This window comes from Desmodus rotundus, chromosome 12 (genome assembly GCF_022682495.2).
Source record: "Desmodus rotundus isolate HL8 chromosome 12, HLdesRot8A.1, whole genome shotgun sequence".
NCBI classification, from domain to species: domain Eukaryota; kingdom Metazoa; phylum Chordata; class Mammalia; order Chiroptera; family Phyllostomidae; genus Desmodus; species Desmodus rotundus.
The window spans coordinates 84,647,415-84,671,289 of record NC_071398.1 but is presented as its reverse complement, the minus strand read 5'-3'; the positions used below and the strand labels follow the sequence as shown (position 1 = coordinate 84,671,289).

The 23,875-nt window shown below is 45.2% G+C and overlaps 1 protein-coding gene across 14 annotated transcripts in view; it reads right to left on the bottom strand.

Moving 5' to 3' along the window:
• Positions 1-8,025: 8,025 nt before the first annotated feature.
• Positions 8,026-23,875, bottom strand: part of TRAF5 (TNF receptor associated factor 5) — a 44,389-nt gene continuing 28,539 nt past the window's right edge. For all 14 annotated transcript variants that reach the window (XM_053915742.1, XM_053915747.1, XM_053915740.1 and 11 more), the window contains 8 exons: positions 21,847-21,948; positions 17,416-17,580; positions 16,697-16,774; positions 16,303-16,377; positions 15,108-15,200; positions 11,401-11,541; positions 9,856-10,024; positions 8,026-8,688 (listed from right to left, as the gene is read on the bottom strand). In XM_053915742.1, coding sequence (XP_053771717.1) covers positions 8,111-8,688; positions 9,856-10,024; positions 11,401-11,541; positions 15,108-15,200; positions 16,303-16,377; positions 16,697-16,774; positions 17,416-17,580; positions 21,847-21,948 — 1,401 coding nt within the window. In that variant the 3' untranslated portion in view covers positions 8,026-8,110. The remainder of the gene's footprint in view (positions 8,689-9,855; positions 10,025-11,400; positions 11,542-15,107; positions 15,201-16,302; positions 16,378-16,696; positions 16,775-17,415; positions 17,581-21,846; positions 21,949-23,875) is intronic.

Sequence of the window (23,875 nt, the reverse complement as noted above, 5' to 3'; positions counted from 1 at the left end):
CTTCTTTTTATGTGACCCGGAATACACATAGCATGTGAATAATCTGTTCCTTTTGGTTTTGAAGCACTCATCTTTAAAGTCACCTGGATGTGGTGCCTTTTGAAGGGATAAATATTTTTTTTCCTAGAAAAGTATCCATTTCATCTGCATTTTCAAATTGATTGGTATAAAATTTTCTAGAATATTATTGAAATTTTTGATCTTATATTGTTCTTATTCATTTTTATACATTCTGTTGAAGTCAGTTGTTTTCTTTTTCTTGATCTGACTTATTGAACCAGCTTTTGATTTTACTGATAACCTCTATCTTAGAAGTTTTTTTAAATTTATTTCTTTATTAAGATCTTATTTCTTTGGATTTATTTGTACTTTTTGTAGATTCTTGAGTTGAGAACTTTTTAAAAATGTTTAATGGGAAATATTATAAACGTTTGTGAAGTTACAGAGAACACTTATATACTGACTTAGTATTTTAATATTTTAATATTTTAATATTTTTCACATTTTACTACTTTTTCCATACTTGCTTCAGATGTTAATCTTACTTATGCAGGTAGAGCCTCTTGCGAATGCTTCTGGAATCGCACTCTCCCTTTTTCCTCCCCAGAGTTAACTGCTGCCCTGAACGTGGTGTCTACCATCCCCGTGAAAGCTCTCATACATGCTTTTGTCATCCGAAATTATGCTTGTGAAGCCATCCACGTTGATCCGTGTGGCCTCTAGCTTTTTCCTTGTAACTGCCGAATAGAATTCCATTTGTAGGACTACACAGCAATTTATCCATCCTCTTGTTGCTAGTAATTTAACAATTTTCTGATTTTTGCCCTTCCAACATGAGTTAATGGGCATGCTTGTACATATCATTTCGGCACAGGCAAGAGTTTTTAGGTACATGTCTACAAATGGAATTGCAAGGGTTAAGGGTTTTCATGCTTCCACTTTCTGTGATATAGCTTGTACCAGTTTGCCCTTCCACCAGTGGTGTGGGAGAGTTTCTGTTGCTCCACATCTATGCCATCTTTTATCGTTTATTTGTTTGTTTTTATTATCGGCAGTGCTGGCAGTAAACCCTCTTGTATGTGTCTTCTGGTCCGCATATGCAAGAGTATCTCTGAATATATACCCAGGAATGGAATTGGCAGCTCAGTTTTATTTTAGATACCTATGTAAAAACATACACCTGTGGCCCCCCCACATTATCAGTATTTTCTCATTTAATAGTAATTGTATGTTTGGATTTAATTCTAAATTGTTTTTTTTCTATCATGCTTCCTATTGTTTTCTTTGGTTTGATAAAGTGCCTTTTTCCAGTTTTTTTTTTCTCTAGTGGTTTGAAAGTTATATGTTCAATTTTTATTCTACTGATTCCTCTTACTATATTTTAACTCATTTAAATTGGTATTTTTACATAAACATCTATAGAATAGATCAGTACCCATAGGAGATATTCTCATATGGGGGTTAAGAGTGGAGCCTTTGAAGCCAGACTGCCTGGATTCACATTCTGACTTTCCCACTTACTAGCTGTGTAACCCAGAGCTTATTACACGACCCCTGTGCCCCAGTCGCCTCATCTGTAAATAGGGATAGGACCGTATATAACTCGTAAGATTGTTGTGAGGACATTCGTGTATAATTAGTGTGTAACCTTCTCAGGACTTGTATGTGCTTAGTATGTAGCGCATAGATTTCTCAAATGACCAGTTTTTCATCTATGACATGGGCATAGTACCTGCCTAGCAGATTTGTTATATTCTGCCTAGCAGATTTGTTATATGCAGTGAGTTATTGTATACATAGTTCGTTTTGATACACTGAGTACCTTCTATGCACTTGACTGAGACATGAGGAGTTTATGATCTAGTAAGGGCACAAACATGTCACCACAACTGCTACGGGATGTAACCGTAATACTCTTCCCATGTCCTCTCTTGTTGCCTTTGGATCTGTACTCCACGCAGAGCAGGTTTTGTGGACACAGGTCCTGCATTGCCCTGCCAAGGTCATGTCAACTTCCGTTACACTTTGAACTCCTCGCCATGACTTCAGCTCTAGAATCTGGGCCCTGCCTTCCTTTCTAACCTCGTGAAATGCCACGCTCCTCTCTTCTAGCAGCCTCTTGCCACACTGGCCTCCCCTCCGTTCCTAAACCAATTCTCTCACTGCCATGCACTGCTTAAGGGCCAGGATGCATTCTCAGACAAGAGTCCTTAGGCAGTTTCATCACTGGGCGACCATCACAGAGCGCACTTACCCAAACCGAGATGGCGCGGCCTACCGCGCACCCAGCTCGTATGGCACAGCCTGCTGCTCCTAGGCTGCACACCTGCACTGCGCGGTGCCGCACTAGCAACATGAGATTGAGTCAAGCATGAGGAAAACGGATGCAGTAATAGAGAGATGCTGTAAACACAAGATGCGAGAGGCTGCTGCAGGCGTGATGTGGCATACCGTTTCACAGCAGGCTTTCTGTACAAGAGTTCAGGAAGACTCCTAGACCACTTTCTAGAGAGAGTGCACTCTAAAATAAAGGAAAGACGGATAGCGTGGTAGATGCATAAACCAGTAACAGTTATTACCATCATTACCAGGTGTTACGTACTGTACCTAAGTGCACGTCCTTTCGTACAACTGGCAGCGCAGTGGGCTTGTTCCCACCACTGTCCCCACAAACACATGTGTCATGCGTGTGCCACGACGTCATGACATCACTAGGTGACAGGAGTTTCTCAGCTCCCTTATAATCATACGGGTCCACCATCACGTGTGTGGTCTGTGGTTGGTGGAAACGTCCTTGTGTGGCACCTAACTGTATCCTCAGGGCCCTCTGCCCAAAATGCTCATCCCCCCTGCTCGTTCTATGGCTGACTCACCTTTCGGGTCCAGCCTGATTCCGTTAGGTTCTTAGTTACAAACAGCAGGATCTGCTCTGCCTGGTGAAGGATTTACGGAGCCCACAGAACCTCCAGGAAGACCAGAGGCCAGATGTGGGGGCAGCCTCACCAGTGCTCCGGGGAAAATCCACTGCTGTCGCCACCACTCGACACCCACAAACACAGTCTGCGGAAATAAGGCCCGGGGGCCAGGAGCTCTGCCTCTGGTCCCTCACCCCCTCCCCACTGCAGAGCCAGGGTTGGGTGTGTTTCCTTCTTTTATCTTGCCAATCTTTCTTGCAAATATGGTGAATCTTTCCCACTTCATCTTTCCAGCTGAAGATTTGCATGGCTGTGCCTGATTGGAGCGGCCTCGGGCACACGCAAAGGCAAGTTTCCCACAGGAAGTTCCTCAGGTGTTATAGGGGTGTTCAGAAGTGAACACTAAGTATCTTGTACCTCACTGTAAAGGCCTTCCCTGACAACCCTAAGTCTGTGCGTCTTCTCACCACCAAGGCCCTATCGTTCTTTCCCTGTCGTCTCTTATTTTCTTCAAGGCACCTGTCACAACTTACATACTGTTTTGTGCAAGTGCCTTACAGGTAGGTCCTGGAGCCAGAGTCTGGTCTCCCTGTGGAGTTTCATTCCAACGAGTGTAATTCAGCCAAAACTACTTTTTTAAAATCCTCAGCCAAGGATATGTTTATTGCTTTTAGAGAGAGAGGAAGGGAGAGAGGGGAGGGAGAGAGAAACATCGATGTGAGAAACTTTGTTTGTTTGCCTTCTGTACACGCCCGACTGGGGACTGAACCAGTAACCTAGGTATGTGCCCTGACCGGGGATCGAACCCACAACCCTTCAGTGAACAGGACACCACTCCAATCAACTAAGCCACCTGGCCAGGGCCAAAAAAATGTTTTGAATGTGCTTTAGTCTTTAACAGTCTCTTGGAAGAAAAAAAGCATCAAAGGGGCTCCAAGTCACAGTTCCGGCAGCTCCCATAGGTTCATATTCCCTTTTTTCTTTCATTCTTTCCAATCCTTGTGTGAATCGGTAGAGCTTTTTTCTTCATGAATTTTGCTCCTATGACCCTCCTTTGAAGTGTTTCCTGCCTGTTCTCTCCTTTTGCATCACGAACATTCAGAACTGATTTGAAAGATACATTTTCAGGGGAGGCGGGGGAGTCGAGGGCAACATCTTCATCAGACAGAGGAGACTGGGAACATTTACACATTGATGGTTTCGGTTCACCACCTGTGGTTGACCTCCAGATTGTGTTTCCTGAGGACAGGGAAAATATCTGTTCCATTGGCATGTAACACAAAAATCTGACAAGTACATAGTCAATTCACACTTGTTTTCTGGGAAAAAAGAAGGAAAGTCCACCAACTGGGGAAAAGACGAGGAAATACACAGCACAAAGCAGGGACTCTCGGCACAGTGAAGGGCAGGGCCGGGTGTGCAGCGAGTAGTGCTGGTTTGGGAAGGCCTCCTGGAGAAGGGGAGGACAACACAGAATCTTAAAGGGCAAGAATTCACCAAAGGAGGAGGTGAGGGCAGAGAGGGGTATTCCGTGTAGAAGTATGGTACAAGCTCAGACAAATGGCAGACGGCTCGGGGTGCTACTGCTAAGTGAGAAGTAGCAGAACTGTCAGGAGCTGAGCCTGGAGGGCCAGAGATGGGCATGCAAAGCCTTGTACACCATCCCAAGGAGGCGGACTCTGTCCTGGGGGGTGGGTGGAGCCAATAGATGTGGCAGGGAATCATTCTCAGATTTTCATTTAGAGGTTACTGTGTGGCAGTGTGAAGTTGGATTTGAAAGAGGTAAAGGAAAAAAGAATAATTGCAAAGCAAAATGTAGGCTGCAATAGTGGTGAGTAGTTAGGAGTAATTTAAAATATTTATCTGGAGGTCATATTGGCAGAATGGGTGGGTGCGGATGGGATCCGTGAGGGAGGCATCTGGACTCGTGTGCAAACTTCTCAGGATGATGATGTCATTAACTGGGGCAGAATAAACTGGAGGAGTCAGAGGTTGGCAATGGGGGGGAAGTGGAAGATTTCCGGTTCACTTCTGGTGCAGCTGACTTTAAAGTACCTGTAGGACATCTAAGTTCAGGGGGTCAGCAGGAACTCGGGCGTAAGTCTGCACCTTAAGCGAACGCAGGGCCAGAGATACAGACTGAGGAGGGAGCAGCCTGCGGGTGGATAATGGGCTCCAGAGTCAGCTGTGTGGGCTCTGGCCAGAGAGCTCAGTGGGTTGGAGCGTTGTCCCAGTATGCCAGCTCTGGTCAGGGCACATACTGGGACAGAAGCAACCAGTGAAGGCGTAGGTGAGTGGAACAAGTTGATGTTTGTTTCTCTCTCTCTAAAAGTCAACTTTAAAAGTTTTTTTTTTTTTTTTTAAAGAGTCAACTGTGGGGTGTGCTGGGAACAACAGCTATTCTCAGGGTGGCATTTGGCCATGTGTACTTCCCCTTCCCACCTCACTCGTATGTCTCTTACCGATGACCATTCCTTCTCCAAATGCTCTGCAGCCTCCTCTCACTCCTCCCCTAAAATGTGGTGGTCTCGGGTGATGGCCCTACCTGAGTCCCCTACTGTGCATCTATCAAAACTCTATCTCCAGCCCAGAATTCTTGTGTAAGATGAAGACCCGTGTGTCCAAACACTTTCTAAGAGTAACCGGCACAGCAGAGTCATTGTCCGAGGGGCCACACAAAGGGCTGGTGGCTCCCTGTCCTGACTACACCACCCATCTACTGATCTGGAACAGACTACCCCAAAAGAAGGCTGCCTTGACTTGTCTGTGACTATTTCTCGCTTCTCTGAAAATATCACATTTGGAGACCGGGGCTAGAAGTCAGATCTGTCGATATGCGTTAGTGTGCGCTCCACCTCCCCACCCCGCTCTAGCCCTGAGCATACCAGTGATTTCACGCCTAGTGTATTGCTTTTCACCAGGAATCAAAGTCAAACCAAAATAGAAATAAAATTTAACTCTTATTAATATGCAGAGTCTGGCACAAATAACACCCCTTTTTTATTACAAAACCTTTTTTACAAAATCATAAGCAGGTAATTTTGTAACATAACAATATCACACTCAAGCACACCATATGACATTTTAGGTGACATGTTCAAGTGAAAACTATAAATTATTATACTCATATTATTACCCTACCAACCACACTCAAGCAGGCCTTACTTCTGCTGGACCCTGTAGAATAAAAATAATTTCATATTATAAAAGAGGAAAAATAGTTTATATGGATCTGCTTCCTGAAAACAAAAATTACCTCTTATTTTGTAGTAAAGGAGTGCTTTTTGCTCTAGAGTACCTTGTTCTGCTCTGTTTCAGTGATGAAAGGACACTGAACTCATAAGCAAACTATGCCAACACTTCTACTTTTTATGTCGAGAAGTTGGTTGAAACACAAAACCAGTATTTTGATAAATTCACTTGAAAATGTTTTCCACATCCACTACTTATAGCTTGTTACACCAACATGGACTTCCACTCCCGAGGAGTACAGTGGTGGTCTTGGACTTGATTAGAGATACTGAAAACAAACACACAAAACCACCTGTGTGGTCTAGAGAACGGCGTCCTGAGTTCGACGGGACGGGCTGACCATCACCCGCACCAGAGTTCACCAGCGGCTACAGTGTAGTTCTTCACTATGCTCCTGCTGTGAACTTCCTTCTTTGAACATAACCCTTTGGGATGGTTTCTGCACTACGAAATTATCGTGCAAGTTGCACAGAAAAAATTAAGAGAGTTTCAATTATTCCATCTTGAAAATTGAGCGTCCTGAAATTTTCACAGAAGATGTTAAGAAAGTTTCAGTTATTCCAGGAGCCACTGGCAGAGATCGTGTCTCTTCTAACAGGCTGACTGCTCAGGAGTTGTAGGGTGCTTGGTCATCACCTGAGTGAGCCGCACTAAGTGGCCCTCGGCCCGTGGCACTTGTCACTGCAGAATCAAGGGAGCCAGGCCGAAGGGTGAGAAATGCTCAGCTGCATAGCAGAGGATTGGGGTTCAGGCCAACTGGGTACTTTTTGTTGACCTCTGGCTCATCAAGAGTCAGCAGGACTCACCTCGACTTGCTTATACACCCTCAGTGTGAGTACAAATAGATGTACAAGCACATAATCATTTCTGTTCTTCACAGAGTACGCGGGACTTGGACAAGAAAAGTCACACGTTTATATAAAGGCCCATTTTCATACTAATTTATGAACTCAAAATTTCTCCAGAATAGGAAATACTAATTTTAATAATCAGTTTTGGATGGGAGTACTTCTGGTACCCACTGGAAATTGTAATGGTATCTTCCCTAGGTTTTAAATCCCTCTTATGGATTTATGACATTTTTCCGTCATATACTAAACTCTGCCCATCCTCACATTACTATTGCCAAAATACCTTTAAATTATTTGTATACATATACATATATACATTAAGTCAAACCTTATTAAACTCTTACTATTTGCTTCTGATCTTTGAAAACAGTTTTCACATGGTTGAACCTAATGAAGTCTGAACTCGAGTCGGAGGTTTGTATCTCCTTACACACATGCTTCGTGGCTCCTTCAGCTTTACCCCGGCAGGGGCAATGAAGACGCCCACTCCAGTCACCAGTTCTTATGGCGAAACTGTGCTCGTTGACGCCTGGTGAATTTCATGGGAATATCTGGAGGTGTAGTGATTCAGTATCTAACCACAAAACATCTTTTCCACCTGGACATACTGTCTCTGTCAGTACACGGCCCATGTACCGATCTGGACCAACCGGCCCCAAAAGAAGGCTTTTGCAGCCTCATGGTCAAGTCTAGAATCAGCAGACCAAACACCCAAGCATTTTCAATCGGGAATTCCATACCTGTGTTGTCAATAACATTTACCATAGAGCGTCTCCCCTGAAACCCTGTGCCACGCCCCCGCAGACGAGCTATGCCCCAGACCTTGCTTTCAAGAAACTCTCCTATCTTTCAAGAGATAGAGAAATATAAATAACAAGAGGATATCCTAAGTGTTTTGTTTCAAACGGGAACAGGGGAAAATGTAAAAGGAAGACAGCACTTAGGAAGTTCTTAACTGACTTCAAACACTAAGGGCAAAACCCCAAATATTTACAAGTGTGCGCTGAGTTTAAATTCAGTCACTGGGCTAACCAAAAGTTTCCTCCATGGTTCCGGACCCAGGAAGTCCTTTTTTCACCCCAGAAGCCGTGACTAGAGATCCTCCAGGTCAGTTAAGTCCACGGCCACTTTCAAGAACATGGTGTCATCTTTAATGTAGGTGTTCTTGGCATTCTCCAAAGTGGAGTGAGGCACGAAGCGGGGACAGCCCGACGCAATGTTCATCTCCCCGTCGGGTCTTTTAAAGCTGCTGCTATTGGGGTCAGCCTTGAAGGTCTCCACAATGTGGTTCTTTTTGCCACTCTGGTCCAAAAGCATCAAGGTTACCCTCTGCTTGAAAGGCCACTGCAACAGTGAGTCAAACTCCCCTCGCATCACCACGAAGTACAGAGACAGGTGCGTCCCCTTCCCGGACCCGTCCCCGTTCAGGTACGCTCTGGCGCAGAGCCGGTAGCCACAGCGGCTGGTGTAGAAGGGCTGGCTGAAGATGGACACCGTGTGCCCGTCCAGTGCCTCTCGCTTCTTCACTCTGTACTCGGTCACCTTCCAGATGAGCTTTCCGGTATAGCAGGCCCCTTCCAGCAGTTTAAATCGCTCTTCATTTCTATTCAGCTGTGCTTTATGGCTGTTAATGTGGACATCGTGCTTGTGCGTCTCCCCTTCCAAAACAACTGCGAAGGACAAAGAGAGAGATTCCGTAGGCCTGAGTTGTGTATAGCATTTGCCCAAAGTGGACCTGTGTTATCTGAAAAGAACCACTACAATTCTGACATCCTAAAGATGAAGTGAATCCATGTCCACCAGTGGACCATTTGCAGTAGTAATAGCAACTCAGTGAATCTCATGGCTCGGCAAGAGCGGCACCAAGTAAACTCAAATGTGCCCTCTTGAGCTGAAGCTCGCCCACGTGTAGAGAAGACACACCCCACCTTCAACTAACGTGTGTTTGCATGGTGAGCCCTACAGTTTTCAAACTGGGATACTTTCCAACAGCCAAGCCCTTTCATATTTTTCTGTATAGGTACACCCGGTTTTATTCCACTTTGGCGGGCTTTGTAGGACATTGCTTTTGTTGCAAATGAAAGGTTTGTGGCAACGCTGCCTCAAGCAAGTCTGTCATCGGTGCCCTGTATTCATCAGCGCTGGCTCACTTCCTGTCCTGTGTCACATTTTGAGAATTGTCACAATATTTCACACTTTTTCCCTTATACTTGTTGTGGTGATCTTAATCAGTGATCTTTGATGTTGCTAGGGCAAGGCCCTTCAGCAGCACAAAGAGTTACAGCTCACTGAAGGCTCAGATGATGGTTAGCATTTCTTAGTGATAAAGTACTCTTTAATTAAGGCATGTACATTGGTTTTTTTTTAGACAATTCTATTGCACACTGAATGGTGTAGTATAAATATAACTTTTATATGCCCTGGGAAACTAAGAAATCTGTGACCCACTTTATTGTGCTATTTGCTTCCTCGCAGTGGCCTAGAACCAAATCCACAACATCTCTGAGGTGTGCCTCCACAGAAAACCGTGCGCCCACCACACCTCTTTCTCGGCTTTAATGTTATTTTCCACTCTGGATGAAAAACCGTCATTCCTTTGTTCTTGGAACCTCCTGGCCCTTTTCTACCCTTTGTCAATTCCAGCCCCCACTCAGGGCTCTTCATAATTCTTGCCTGAGTAGCCAGGATACCACTGCTGTTCTGTTTCACAAATACCAGATTCAGCCAGTCTGTATCCTGGACAGCTGTGACTCTCCGTTTGGCTAGGTGCTTGCTCGTTTTATGTCACACGCAGACAGACGAGTCAGCAAAAGAGAAGTATAAAATAGTAGACATACCTAATCTTTGGTCATTACTTTCTAGCAGGGTAATTTTCTGTTGCACTGTGTCAATCGCTTCCATCAAAGGCCTCAGATCAAATTTATCTTGCTGCTGGCTTGCCATTTGTAATAACTGACGCACTTGCGCTTCAAGCCAAGCCGACTTGTCGATGTGACTGGCAAGAACCTTTCAGTACAAAACGGATACCAGTATCTCAGTAGTTCACTGAGATCACATTTTTTTCAACTCAAACATTTCACATTTATTTAATCAATTAATGAAATGAAAACTACATAGTCCAGAAGAGAAACAGTCAATGAAGATTGCAGAGATTAACCATCTGTATTTTCCCCCTCCTCCTCTCTGTCCCAGGTCCCGATCCAAATCTTTGAACTTCTCTTTATCAGATTTCTACTCCTCCCTCAATTTTTCTCCACTTGGTCCTCTAACCTATCTTTAGATCTCTATTCTCACGTTGTGTCGCCTCTTGACTTACCACTGCCTTCTCTTCTGAGAAGCTGCTCTCCTGATTCGCTTCTGCTCTGCTAGAAGGCAGAGAGAGAGCTGGAAGTCAGCCCGCCTGTTCTGGCCCGGGCGCTACAGGTGGGACACGGTGCCCTGAGAGGAAGCCTGGACTTCTGATTGCTCCCTTTGGATGGAAGAGATGAAATACAGCTGCCACTACATCTCTCCTCCACCCTCACCCTCCCTGCCTCAACTCTGATTGCTCTCTCACTGAGTTAGAAAAAGATCAGAATTAAGATAGCAACATGTAATGCATTTCCTTTTCTCTTGACGCCTGCGTGCAAGCGTGCACACTCACACACACACACAGTGTGCTGACACAGCATGCAAACTGTATGGCCTGCATCTTCTTGGACCCAAATTTCAAAAACATTGCCCGTATCACGTTTTGAAATCTTTTTCACTATAAATTATATAATCACAATAAAGACACGATTCATTAGGAATCTGTTTACGGTTATTTCGCATTCATGATTTATAAATAATTTTTGCTCTACTTGAGTGATGTTTAAAGCATTTTCTTCCCAAAGGAATTAATAGTTTCACTTAGTTGACTACAAAATGCAGAATTACAAATGCTCTCAATGAATCCGAACTCAAGTGACTAATATTGGCCCAATGTTAATTAAAACCCTACATGCCATAAAGGATATAAAAGTATTGTATCAATGTTAAATTTACTAATATTGCTAAAGGTACTGGGGTTATGTAAAAGAAGACCTTTATTCTCACAAAATACATACCGAAGTATGTAGAGGTAAAATGCCATAACATAGGCAGCCTATTCTCAAGTGATTCAAAAAGAACACAAGGAGAGAGACAGAACGAATGAATGGATATGAGTGATGAGGCCAACAGGACAAAACATTGACCGTGGGTGAGTGTGGGTGGAGAGTATCCACGCATTTTCTGCACTACCTTATTCTTGCAGCTTTTCTACACATTTGAAATTATTTCCATTGAAAACATTGTAAGAGAAACCGTGACTACCAATTGAAGGCTAAATCTTGGCTATGGACAGAAAGGTCGTTTCTCACCTGGATGTTTGAGAGGAAGCTTCCGTTTTTGCCAAAGAGCTGTGCAAACTGCTTGAACTCCTTTTCAAATGTATTTACAGTTTCTGCTAGCTGCTCGATTTTACTTTCCTTCTGTTCTAGGCTCTTATGTAAGTCAGAAATCTAAAAACAGAAACGTGAATCAGGTCAGTTAAATGCATGCATGCAAATGAAAACAGATGTAGTTCTAGAAGAATATTGCAGGTAGAAAGTGTTTCTAGGAAAGCTATATACACACACACATTATATATGTAATATATACATATATGTAGACTTATTTATCTATATATAGAATTATATATATATATTTAGTTTATATTTAGACAAATATTTGCAGGTGGATTCCTATATAATTCTAGGAAAATACTTGCAGGTGCTTTAAAAAAGACCCGATCCACAGATTTCTCAGCAGCCCTTTCTATGGAACAAACCCACTACGATGGTTCAGCTGACGACAGCGACGCTGCCTGACCGAATTGACCGAACTGGTTCCCTTCAGGCACTTAGGATGCACTTACTGAACAACCAGAGTCCTGACTGCCACACCACATTACATCTCTGTGCACAGTATCAACAGAATAGCTGAAGTTTGCTGAATATCTATCGTACCCTTATATTCATTAGCTCTTTTATCCTCAGAGAACCCTGTGAGTTGGGTTTGAATATCAGTCCCATTTTACAGATCGCGAGACAGAGGCAGACAGTTTAAGTAATCTTCCCAGTGGTAGGCAAAACACACTACTCTCTTGGGATTTGTAGTCTATTTGAAAGAAATGACCAAAAACCTAAGAGGGACCCTCGACAGCTCCTCTCTCATCCCCACATCCACTCACTGGGCAACACTTCTCCGACTTTAACTCCAGACACTCAGCAAAACAAACAAAGCAACTCCTCCATCCATTTCCCATTCCATCTCGTCTTGTTTCGGCACTTGGTTTGGCCTTCATAACGGCTCACCTGGACTGCTGTAATAGTGACCTGGCAGTCCTACACTGTCCCTCACACACACGCCAGAAGGGCAGCTCTCTGGGAGCCCGGACCGGCATGGATCGCACAGGCTACTGGTGCCTGGCATCAACAAGTGCTTGACAAATACTTGTTGAATGAATGAATGAATGAATGAATGAATGCTCTCCCTGTCTTTAGTCTTGTTTCCCTCCAATGCATACTTCATACGGTGTCCACAATACTATGAAGAGACAGATCTGCTCTTGTCATCCCCCACTCACCTGTCTCTAGTGGCCTTTTACAGGCCACCCAGAGCCCTGCACGGTCTGCCCCTGGCTGCCTTTTCAGCCTCATGCCCATTCACGCCCACATGCGCCCTGCCCAGCACACCCACACGACTTCTATTTCCCTTCAGGTCTTGCTCTCTCAGGCACTTCCTCCTTCATCTACAGAGTACTGCTCTCTAAGCCTCCACTCAAGAGCACATCCTCTGAGAACCATTTCCTTACTAGGAACACCTACCCAGGCCACCTCTCAAGTTCCATGACACCCTGACCATACTCTAGTGCAGGGGTGTCAATCTCATTTTCACCAGGGGCCACGTCAGCCCCGCAGTTGCCTTCAAAGGGCCAAATGTAATTTTAGGACTGTATAAATGTAACCACTCCTTAACTGTTAAGGAGTTGAGGCTACATCTCACTTATTTCTTTATCCCCAAAGCCTCGCACAGTGCCTGGCACACAGAGGGCATCTGATACATGTTTTATGAATGAATGCACAAACAGCCGCAATGACCGTCTGCTCTCTGGCCCAGAATCCTCTGTTAAGACCCCTCCAGCTGACGTCCACCTACATGCCAGACATCTCTCCCTGAACAAAAGCAAACTCAGGACTCGCCCAACCCTCACGTCTAACCTGCTCCCAAACATCGCCGTGTCCCTTGCCTTCGAAGCTTACAGCCTCCCAGTGCATCCACCGAATGTTTCCCAATGGCCTCTTCCACGCCCACTGACGCAGCCTTGGTTGGGCCCTCACCGTCACCATCACCTCCTCCAGCATCTTGCCTCCTCCTGATAACGAAATGCTTGTGCTCCAGGCACGGTGCTAAGAGCTTAAAGATATCTCCTCATTTAACCCTCACCACAACCCATTTAACAAATGAGGCAATTGGGGCAGAGAGAGGTTAAGTAGCAGCCCCAAACTCACATGACTAGTGTGGAGCTTCCGCCCAGTCCCTCTGTCCTCCTACTTTTCTCTCCCTCTACCCCCCTTCCATGCTACTGCCAGCTGTCTTACTTTTCAAATCCAAACAAACAACTGGCTGGCCAAGTATTTTTCCAATTTAAAGCCTTCGTTAGCTCCCTATTATTGACAAACGTTAGTTGGAACTTTTGGCCCTTACATCCTTTCTGAAACAAGGCAGAATATTAATGAGTAAAAAGAAAAACTGAAGGCACAGTGTTCAAAAATGTCTTAGCTTACATGGAAGGCCACTGCCACCTGTATCCAACAGACCAGACTCCGGCCATTCCCTGTCTCACACTTGAGTGCCTCTCCACCCCAAAAACACATTTCCCTGAACTGTCAGCCTCTCTCACACCTCTCTGCCTTGGCACAAACCTTCCATCTGGAATGTCCTCTTCCCACAACATTTTAACAGACAGGCCATCTCTTCCTTCAAGACGTAGACCCCAACGCCCCTGGAATAAACTGATACAGACTCTGAACCCAGACACGGGGACCCTCATAGCGTGTCCTGTGAGGCACAGCAACTCAGCTCTGTACATTTTTGTGTGTTCTTCAAGGGTAGAGACTGTGTCTTCCTCAACTCAGTGTCCCTAGCAACTAACATGGTACCCGACATATGTGAGGCATTTGTCAAATGAATGGATGAGTGCATGAGGCAATGAAACAGAAAGACCTTGGGAATGGTTACTAGGCAGCATGGCTTCGACCAAAGTTATAGTTTAATCAGCCTTCCTCATTTTCTCCAGGATCTGACCCCAGAACTCACACCCCTACTTTAATCTGGAGGCAGACACTGTAGAATAATCTGCAGCAGAAAAGTCAGCTCGCTCTCTGCACATGGATGGTTTTCTTCCTTCTGTGGGCTTGAAAAGTCTGATCCTCTGAGACGTTCTAAAACATAATTAACTTTTACGATAATGACTCAGCACTTGCACATATTCTTCCACTCGATAATTGTAACTCAGTGAAATAAATGTGTACGTAGGCATTTATCAGGTTGCAAAGCTTCTCAAAGGCAGGAGGGAGCACTTACTACAAAATACGTAAAGCCCACAGGCCTAGAATAGACTGTCCGCTGTTGCTTTATGGTCATGTTGATTTAATTTAAAACATCAGACACCGGCTAGGCACCTACTAGGTGCCAGGTATTATTATGAACCCAAAGGTGTGTGGAGAGGCTGCAGACAGGTGGCTCACGGAGGGCGCTGGGCCGTGAATCAGGGGAGGTGGATTTGAGAGGGAACCCTGACGCAAGTGACAAACACAGCGGGATTCCTTGGACTTCAGTCACTTCATCTGTGGACGGACCATCTCCAAGCCTCCTTCCACTTCTAATATCCTGTAATCCCATCACTCTGTCTGGCCACTTAGTAGAAAAACACCCACTTCCAGGTGACTTATACGGAAACCAAGAATATAGGAATACCGAAAATTGCAAGTCCCAGCAATTCTGCTGCCTCCCTTTGCATTTGAACCCCGGACTATTTATTTACCTGTTCTTCTAACTGGACGTTCTTTTCTAAAACGAGCAGCAAGTGGTCTCGTAAGGCTGAGTGCTCGTGTTGCTGCAGGCTCCCCCGTTTACCCTTCGGGATGGAGACGACAGTAAGTCAGACAGTAAGTCAGAACGAGGATGGTGGCGGGATACTCTGCCAAAGCAGAACTGTAACAACTTTGCTTACTTATCTCGAGGTGGGTTGCAGAAAAAAATGGCCCTTCCAGTTCCCTTTTCCAGCATTACGATTCAACAGTACCCACTGGACAATTTTAAACTCACAGAGACAGAAAATTGGGCCACTCTCAAAATTCTCAACACTGATTTCCTTCCTTGCCCTGGGAATACAGGGTGGAGCAAAAGTAGGTTTACAGTTGTTTATATGGAAAAGAACACAATAGTTAATAAATAATAATACAAGAATGAACCCTGCTTTGCATACTCAGAGAAACCTACTTTTCCCCCACCCTGTATATGACCGTAGGTTAAGTGTAGCTATCATCTTTCAACTAGCCCCACATAAAACCTATCTCCTGGACGAGTTAGCTCCAGATGGGTTCTGTTGGTTCTCCCCCTACCAAGCACACTTCTCTTCTATCACCGTCCTACTGGTACAGGCCAAAGGCAAGCACCCTAAATGTGAGTCCAGCCCATGCACGCGTGTTGCCCTCCCAGCATTGCAAAGTGCCTATATTAGCAATAACAGCAAATCCTAGGGGTTCTGGGCTCTCCATGGACTTTAAGCAAACGGTCGTTGTCACTTTGTCTCCTGCTTAAGGTTGGCCCCTCATCGACAGAGCAGCTCTGGTACTGATGTAAGTTCTAAAACACAACCCAGTTGGAAGTTGGGCCTAACTGTGAGAAGATTCCTTTCAGAGCTGGAAAGCAATTCTGTATTCCATGTACTAGAAAGGCGAATCCTACCCTTTCAATAGCAAGGACAAATATATAGCAAATATATATATTTACAAATATATATACTTATATTTTATATGTTACTTATGTTCTATATTTCCTGTTGGTTCTGTTTCTCTGAAGAGCCCTGACGAATTCAACTGCCAGCCTTACAGTTCTCGTAGGTGAGTGTCCTTTTGTACCCCAAAGAGTATCAATGGAATCAAAGAGCATAAGCAACTCGCCCAATGAACTTATCCGGCAGAGCGTAGAGGCAGAAACAAAAAGGCACTCCCTACCTTCACGGGACAGCCATAGTGCTGAAAAGGACAGCCCTTTTCCGCTTCAGGACACACGGCAAGGTGTTCATCCACCTACAAAATGGACAGCCTCACGCTACAGAAATTCGTCAGCGATTCTCCACTGCCTGGTGTAACTGCAGCAAGCAGGGGGCCGACGTGGGGGTTGGAAAGAATGGCAGGAACAAGGGAAGGAAAAGGCCACACTAGGGCCTGGCAGAGGGAGTGCTATGGTGCAAACCGAGGAGAATTCTCAGGAAAAGGGAAGGGAGGACAGAAGCGCGGTTATCATGGGTGTCATTTAATAAGTCTCGAGTTGCCTAGGCGGCTCGCCGTGATGCTCACTCAAAGTTTATCTTACATACAATCTCCCGAGAGCATTATGTACAGTTACCTCAGTTCTGGGAATAATCTGCAGACACTTGTTGGGACACGACACTGGGTACTTGGGACACAAGTTTTCCTCGTGATTCTGAAACAGAGAAAAGTCTGGTGAAACAGAGCCGCCCTTGCTTCCCAGGGGCCCCTTTACGCCCTCGGAGTGTTTGTACACAGGCCTCTCGGGAGATCTACTTATGCGGCTTACCATCTACAGGAAGGTTCCAGCAAGGCTTATGGACAGCTGGCTGCTTTCTTGGTATGAGGGAATTCAATTCCGCTCAATTTCCCCATGATTCCAAAAGAAGGTCAGAGGGCACAGGGCGCATAGAGGGAAGGCTGTGGGAGTCGTCGTATGGCTCCTTTGGCACAGGCACCCACGACGCTGCGTTTCATGCCTGCACCCTACCTCTCCAGTCGGGTCACCGCACCCCGACGACGGGCAGTATGGTCACCTCCCTGTGACCCAGCACCAGCACCAGCACCGCTCCGGGCACACGCGCCCTCAGCAGGTACTCAACAGTATTTTTGCCGATGGCAAAAGAACAGAGTCCCACCAACAAGAAGGCTTTTTGTTTTTTACAGAACTTCTCTCATATAAAGTTATTCTTTAGATCTATTTCTGTACAAAAATAAAATCCAGAAAGGTGCTTCTGGTAGCCCATCCGAGGAACTGTGATCACTGAGGCAGATTTTAGCCCCATAAAAGTGACAAGGTTTTTTTTTTTTTTTTACCTGTAGATTGATTACCACCACGTCCTTTTTGCAGTAAAGGCATCTTTCCTCTCGAAACTGGCAGTATGCGCTCAAATGCTCTTTCAGGTGTTTCCGAAGCACTGGCTGCCCACAGTTCTCGTTAGAACACGGCACAACTTGAAACAAGCACTGCTGAAGGTGGTCCTGCAACAGATAACAGGGTGGGAGGGAGGCGGCGGCAAGGCCCGGGGAGAGCGCTGGGGGCTGCTGGGAGGGAGGGCGGGCAGCTAGGGCTGCTTGGACCAAGGCTGTGAAAGCCAGCCTTGCTCGGTGGGAGTTAGGAGGACGGCGGAAGATGGGTGAAGGAGGAGGTATAGTGAGTTTATTTTAGATCACCTAGGAACGTGCTCACATTCCCCGGTTAGTTCTTGAATATTTTCCTTAGGCTTGCCCATGAATTTACCAGATCTTCAAAGGTATTTTCTACTTCTTTTGTGCACTCATCACCACCAGCACCAAGGACTAATCTCTGCACAGCAGATGGTAAAAGCCAGGACAGAGGGGAAGAAGGAAGGGAAGGGATTAAAGGAAGAAAAGAGAGGGAGAGGAAGCTGGTCCAGAAGGGGTGGAGAAAAGGAGGAAGAGGAGACGCAGGATCACAGTCCACGAGAAGGTGCGAATGGTCAGTCTTACAGGGTCAGGAAGTGTTTATAACTAGAATATAAGAGAATAATGACATAAATAGTGTTCACTCTAGTTGTATTCACATTAGAGATTTATGAAAAGAGGCATTTATGAAGATGAGCACTATAAATAGTGTTCATTCTAGCTGTATTCATATTAGAGATTTATGAAAAGATATTTTAATAAAACCTTTGACTGTAAGTTACTGTGATTCTGACAACTTATGAAACTTCTAATGAACTTGTCTCCCTGAAAAGTCCTTTAAAACAGGGTTGGTAAGCTATGGCCTTTGGGCTAACCTGTCCTGCTACTTGTTTTTGTAAATAAAGTTTTATTGGAGAATATCCACTTACCTATTTGTTCACATAAGATCTATGGCTGCCTTCCTTCTAAAATGGGAACACTGAGCCATTGTGACAGAGATTGTATGTCCTGCTAAACCTAAAGTATTTGCTATCTAGCTCTTGACAGAAACAGTTTGCTGACCCCTTCTTTGAAGGAAAAAAAATGGCAAAGAGTTTTTCCGTAGGAGGTAAATATAGCTGTTTTCCTTTGCCTCTGTTAGTAAGAAACAAACGGTGATGACAAATGAAATCTACATCTTATTCACTTCCGGTCAAGATGGAGGCATAGGTACACATGTTTGGCCCCCTCATGCAACCACAGAAAGAATTACAGCTAGACCTCAAAACAACATGCAGAACTATCAGAAAATCGAGCTGTATGGAAGTCTGACAACCAAAGATTTAAAGAAGCCACATTCATCAGATGGGTAGGAGGGGCAGAGATGCAGAGAGAGGTGGAGAGGAGCTGGCAGAAAAAGTGGTCCCACATTCATGTGTGGTGGATAAAAATTGGGAGGGATACTTTGGGAGTGAACGATTCCAGCCCCAGGCCAGATCGCACAGCCCAGGATTCCAGTGCCAGGAAGATAAATCCCTATAACTTCTGGCCATAAAAACCAGTGGGAGTTGGGGCAACATCAGAACTGCAAGATTTTCAGGATACTTGGCTTAAAGGGCCTGCACGTACTCAAAACATATGCAGACCCACCCCCTCTGGGATTCAGCACCAGGGCAACAGCTGGAAGGGCACCAGGTGCACCGGGCCAATGCCAGGCAAACCTCCAGAAGCCAGGCAGTAGCACTGTCCCCTCTCCGAGCCCTCCCCCCACACAGAGCCACAAGCAGTGAAGCAGGTTGCCCCACCCTGCCGATTACCTAAGGCTCCACTCCACACAATTTACAGGTGCTTTTTCTACAATAGGTCACACTACTAAGACAGGGAGTCAAAGCAGCTCTACCTAATACACAGACACAAATACAGGGAGGTCGCCAAATTGAGAAGACAAAGAAATATGGCCCAAATGAAAGAATAAAAGAAAACCCCAGAAAAAGAACTAAACAAAACGCAGATAACCAACCTCCCAGATGCAAAGGTCACAACACTGATGATCAGGATGCTCAGAGAACTCACTGAGTACTGCAATAAAATAAAAAACATCCAGGAAGAAATGCAGGTTACACTAAGTGAAATTATGGAAAATCTATAGGGAACCAGCAGCGGAGGGGATGAAGCTGGGATTCAAATCAACAATTTGGAACATAGAGAAGAAATTAGCATTCAATCAGTACAGCAAGAAGAAAAAAGAATTTAAACGACAAGAGGATAGTATAAGGTGCCTCTGGGACATCTCTAAACATACCAACATCTGAATCATAGGGATGCCAGAAGGAGAAGAGGAGGAGCAAGAGACTGAACACTTACTTGAAAAAATAATGAAAGAAAACTTCCCTAATTTGCTGAAGGAAATAGACATACAAGTCAAGAAGCACAGAGAGTCCCAAACAAGTTGGACCCAAAGAGGACCACACCAAGACACATCATAATTAAAATGCCAAGGTTAAAGATGAAGAGAGAATCTTAAAAGCAGCAAGAGAAAAGCAGAGAGTTACCAACAAAGGAGTTCCCATAAGACTGTCAGCTGATTTCTCAACCGACACTTTACAGGCAAAAAGGGACTGGCAAGAAATACTCAAAGTGATGAAAAACAAGGACCTACAACCTAGATTACTCTATCCTGCAAAGCTATCATTTAGAATTGAAAGTAAAGCTAAAGCATTTCATCATCACCAAGCCATTATTACATGAAATGTTAAAGCGACTTATTTAAGAAAAAGATCAAAACTATGAACATTAAAATGGCAACAAATTTGCAACAATCAACAACTGAATCTAAAAAAAAACAAACTAAGCAATCAACCAGAACAGAAACGGAATCATAGATATGGAGATCATTTGGAGGGTTATCTGCTGGGAGGGGGAAAGGGAAGAATGGGAGAATGGGGGGAAAGGTGCTGGGATTAAGAAGCATAATTGGTAGTTACAAAATAGGCACGGCAGTTAAGAATAGCATAGGAAATGAAGAAGCCAAAGAACTTATATGCACCACCCATGGACATGAACTAAGGGGGTACTGCTGGAGGGGAGGAGGGCACCAGGTGGAGGTAGGCAAAGGGGGAAATTAGGACAACTGTAATAGAATAATCAATAAAATATATTTTAAAAAAATCTACATCTTACTCAAAACTTACTCAACTCACCAAAATAGTCTGCATTCATCAAGACTGCTTGCTACCTGTGAGATACCACCCCTTATTAGGAGAGCTGGAAAAAACAGCAAATGAGGGGCGATGTAAAAGGAACAGGTGGAAAGAAACCAGCCCCTGTTCTCTAGAGGCTGATGACCTGGTCACCAAAGCTGATCAGTGGTCCATTTCAGCCTCATTTCCTTTTCAGGCTTAGTGGCAACACAAGGAAGTCTGAAAAGAGGCCCTACTCTAGGAGCTGACTAACAGAACAAATGGCCAGGGGCTATTATAGGCGAACACAACAAAGTACCATGTAACTCCAGAAGAACTCCTTGGGTTAACAAGGAAATCACTTACACATTTATAAGCTCAGTGCCTGGGGGGTTTGGCGGCAGGATGGAGAAAAGACTGAATCATCTGAAATTTGTTCCCAAGTGTGTGGGTGGGAGCGGAAAGTCTTAACAGCCTCCAAGCAATTCCCTAAGAGCTTGACATGCCTGAGTCTTATTCATTCATAGTGTGATCAAACCTGATAGGGGCCTGCCGTGGCACAGCCACGGTTCCAGGCTTGAATGTCGCAAGCTTCCCCCCGCTGGATGGAAGAGCCAGGTGGGACAGTCCCATCTGAGAGAAAGCTGACTCCCTTCACTTCCCCACACCTTGTTTGTGTGGATCTCCTAAAACTGCTTCACCCTTAAACTCCATCCTCTCTCTGCCTGGTCTGTTACCTGCCTTAGATCACAAACTCTAATAAGAGGCCGGGGGCCCACAGATTCTGGGAAACAACCCGCCCCCCTTCTCGGCTCCAAGTATCTGCAAATGCTTTCGGGCAGTCATACCTTGACTCCAACCCTAGAGACCCAAAACCCTTTACAGTTCCCCCCAAATGACATGCCCTTGCTAAAGCGTTCCTTCTGCCCAGGATGCCTCACATCTTCACTTCTGGATCAATGCTGCTAACCCCCAATTCGAGGTCTAGCACAGGCAGTACGTCCTCCATGCCTTCCAGACAGAGCAAACCTCTGCACTCACGCCTCAGCCCTTGGCAGGCTGTGCTGCTGGACGTCTAGACGGGAATTCTCTGAGGGTAACCCAGTGAGCTCGCATCCTTAGTCCAGTAAGTGTCACAAAAAGAAGTTCAACGCCCGACACTGGAAATTGGCAAAGGCAAATATTGTTCGTGAGTAATACCAACCTGGAATCGTCCCAGGATAATCTTGGCATTACATCCAGGAGCATTTTTGCAATATACATATAAATTGAGGACTTCCCTTTTGCAGCAATTGTCTTTAAACACCTGAAAGATAAACATGATAGGTCTCACACCAAAACTTTAGAGCAACATGACTAAAGATATTATTAATACCTGGTCTTCAGGTACATCTCAGCAGTCGGGTGAAAACCTCTAGACAGTGGTTGAGATGGAAATACCAGATTCATCACATTAAAAGAAAGAACTGTTTCAGAAACATACTTCTAACAGGTTACTAACATACAAACCAGGTAATTCAATGTCCAGAGCAGTCAACTGCAGCTGTAACAGGGTGCAGCCAAGGGAGCCCCAAATAGGGATTTGTAATGGGGGTCCAGAACTCAGGGTGTCCAGGAAATATTAGAAAAAATATATAGGATGTCCTCACCCCCACAAGCCTGAGCTGGGGGAAGGGACACATGGAGCAGGGCCATTGAGAGCTGTTTTTAATAGCAACAGCTTTGCAGCTACCCTCTGGCATGGTCATTTAATATATATATAACATTTAACTGGTTTCACAGATATGTTAAATAGCTGTGGCCAAGCTTTGAGCCAGGGGAATGGAAGCGACTGGGAGGCAACTGCCCCGGTTACAGCACCTGTGTGAGAGCTTGGAGGTGATTGGCTCCATGCCATGGGGCCACATCTGCCCGGACTTACTATGGCAGCCCAGTAAAGCTGGAAGAATACGGGGATGCTGGCAGGTGTAACTGATTGTGGAAGGAGTTGGAAATGGGGCTTCAGAGGAAGACTGGTGCTGGGATTTAAACCCAGGCGTGGCAGCAGAGCCGAGGGGGGACCTTGAGGATTGTGCGAGATCCTAGACCACGTAGCTTTGGGTTGCTCCCTTTTGCCCTTTTAGGAAGCAGGAGAGACTTTGCCTGGAAGAAAAGGGGTGAAGGGACTCTTGCTGGTGGGCCATGAGAAGGTGCCACATGGCTTTGGATTAACTGGAGATTGTGGCGGCAACACAGCTGATGGTGCCAGGAGCCTGAATCACGGACTTCTACTTCTTTTCCTGAGATATGGTAGCCCAGACTGGGCAGAGGGAGAGGGAAGGAGTGTGCATGCCTGTGGGTATTCTAAAGGATTTTAGTATTTTAATGAAGACATTAAGTCATTACTCTAAGTCTGTGTAACTTTTAAATAAATAATTCTTTTCCTTTTCACCATTCTCTGGCATTGAGAGATGTCTTTCCCCTGATGGCGGGCAAAGCAAACCTAGTATGGAGGGGAGGGACCCCCGGAGAAAAAGGGAGGTTCCTTTTGGTAACAGTATATCGTTTACCACCCCCCCTCCCCCCGGGTCTGTTCTGTAACACAGCTAGCAGAATCTCATGGTGAACTTGACCCCATATGATCAATGGTCAGGAAGTGGAGCTGTGGCTAAGGGTGATGCACTTGATTTCTGTCCCAGCAGAAAGATTTGTATCAGGTAATGCCACTGAAGCTGTGCCGACTCGCTGTTTCAGCACGAATCAGGGGTTGGCAACCTTTCTCCATAAAGGGTCGGAGAGTAAACGTCTTTAGCTTGCGGGCCGCGTTGCAATGGTCCCCGTCGCACCTATTCAACCCTGCCGTACAGGATACCTCAGTGAATGGGCGTGGCCGTGTTCCAATATCACGTTACTTACGAACACTGAAATATAATTTTCACATGGTGCAAAATATTACTCTTAGTTTAATTAAAAAATTTTATTTCGAAATAGTTTAAAACTCATAAGAAGTTGTGAAAATAGTGCAGAGTTTCTGTGTGCCCTCCTTTTCATTGTTTCAAACGATTTAAAAATGTAAAAACCATTCTGAGCTCTCAGGCCATACAAAAACAGGTGGCAGGCAGGGTTTGTCCCAACAAATCCCGTGCTGCAGTATGCCAGCTCTGGGCCTTGTGGGTGAGGCAGAGCAAGTTCAGCATCACCCTCTGCTAGCACATTTCAGGACGCATCACAGGAGCATAGAGCGTCCCGGTGGA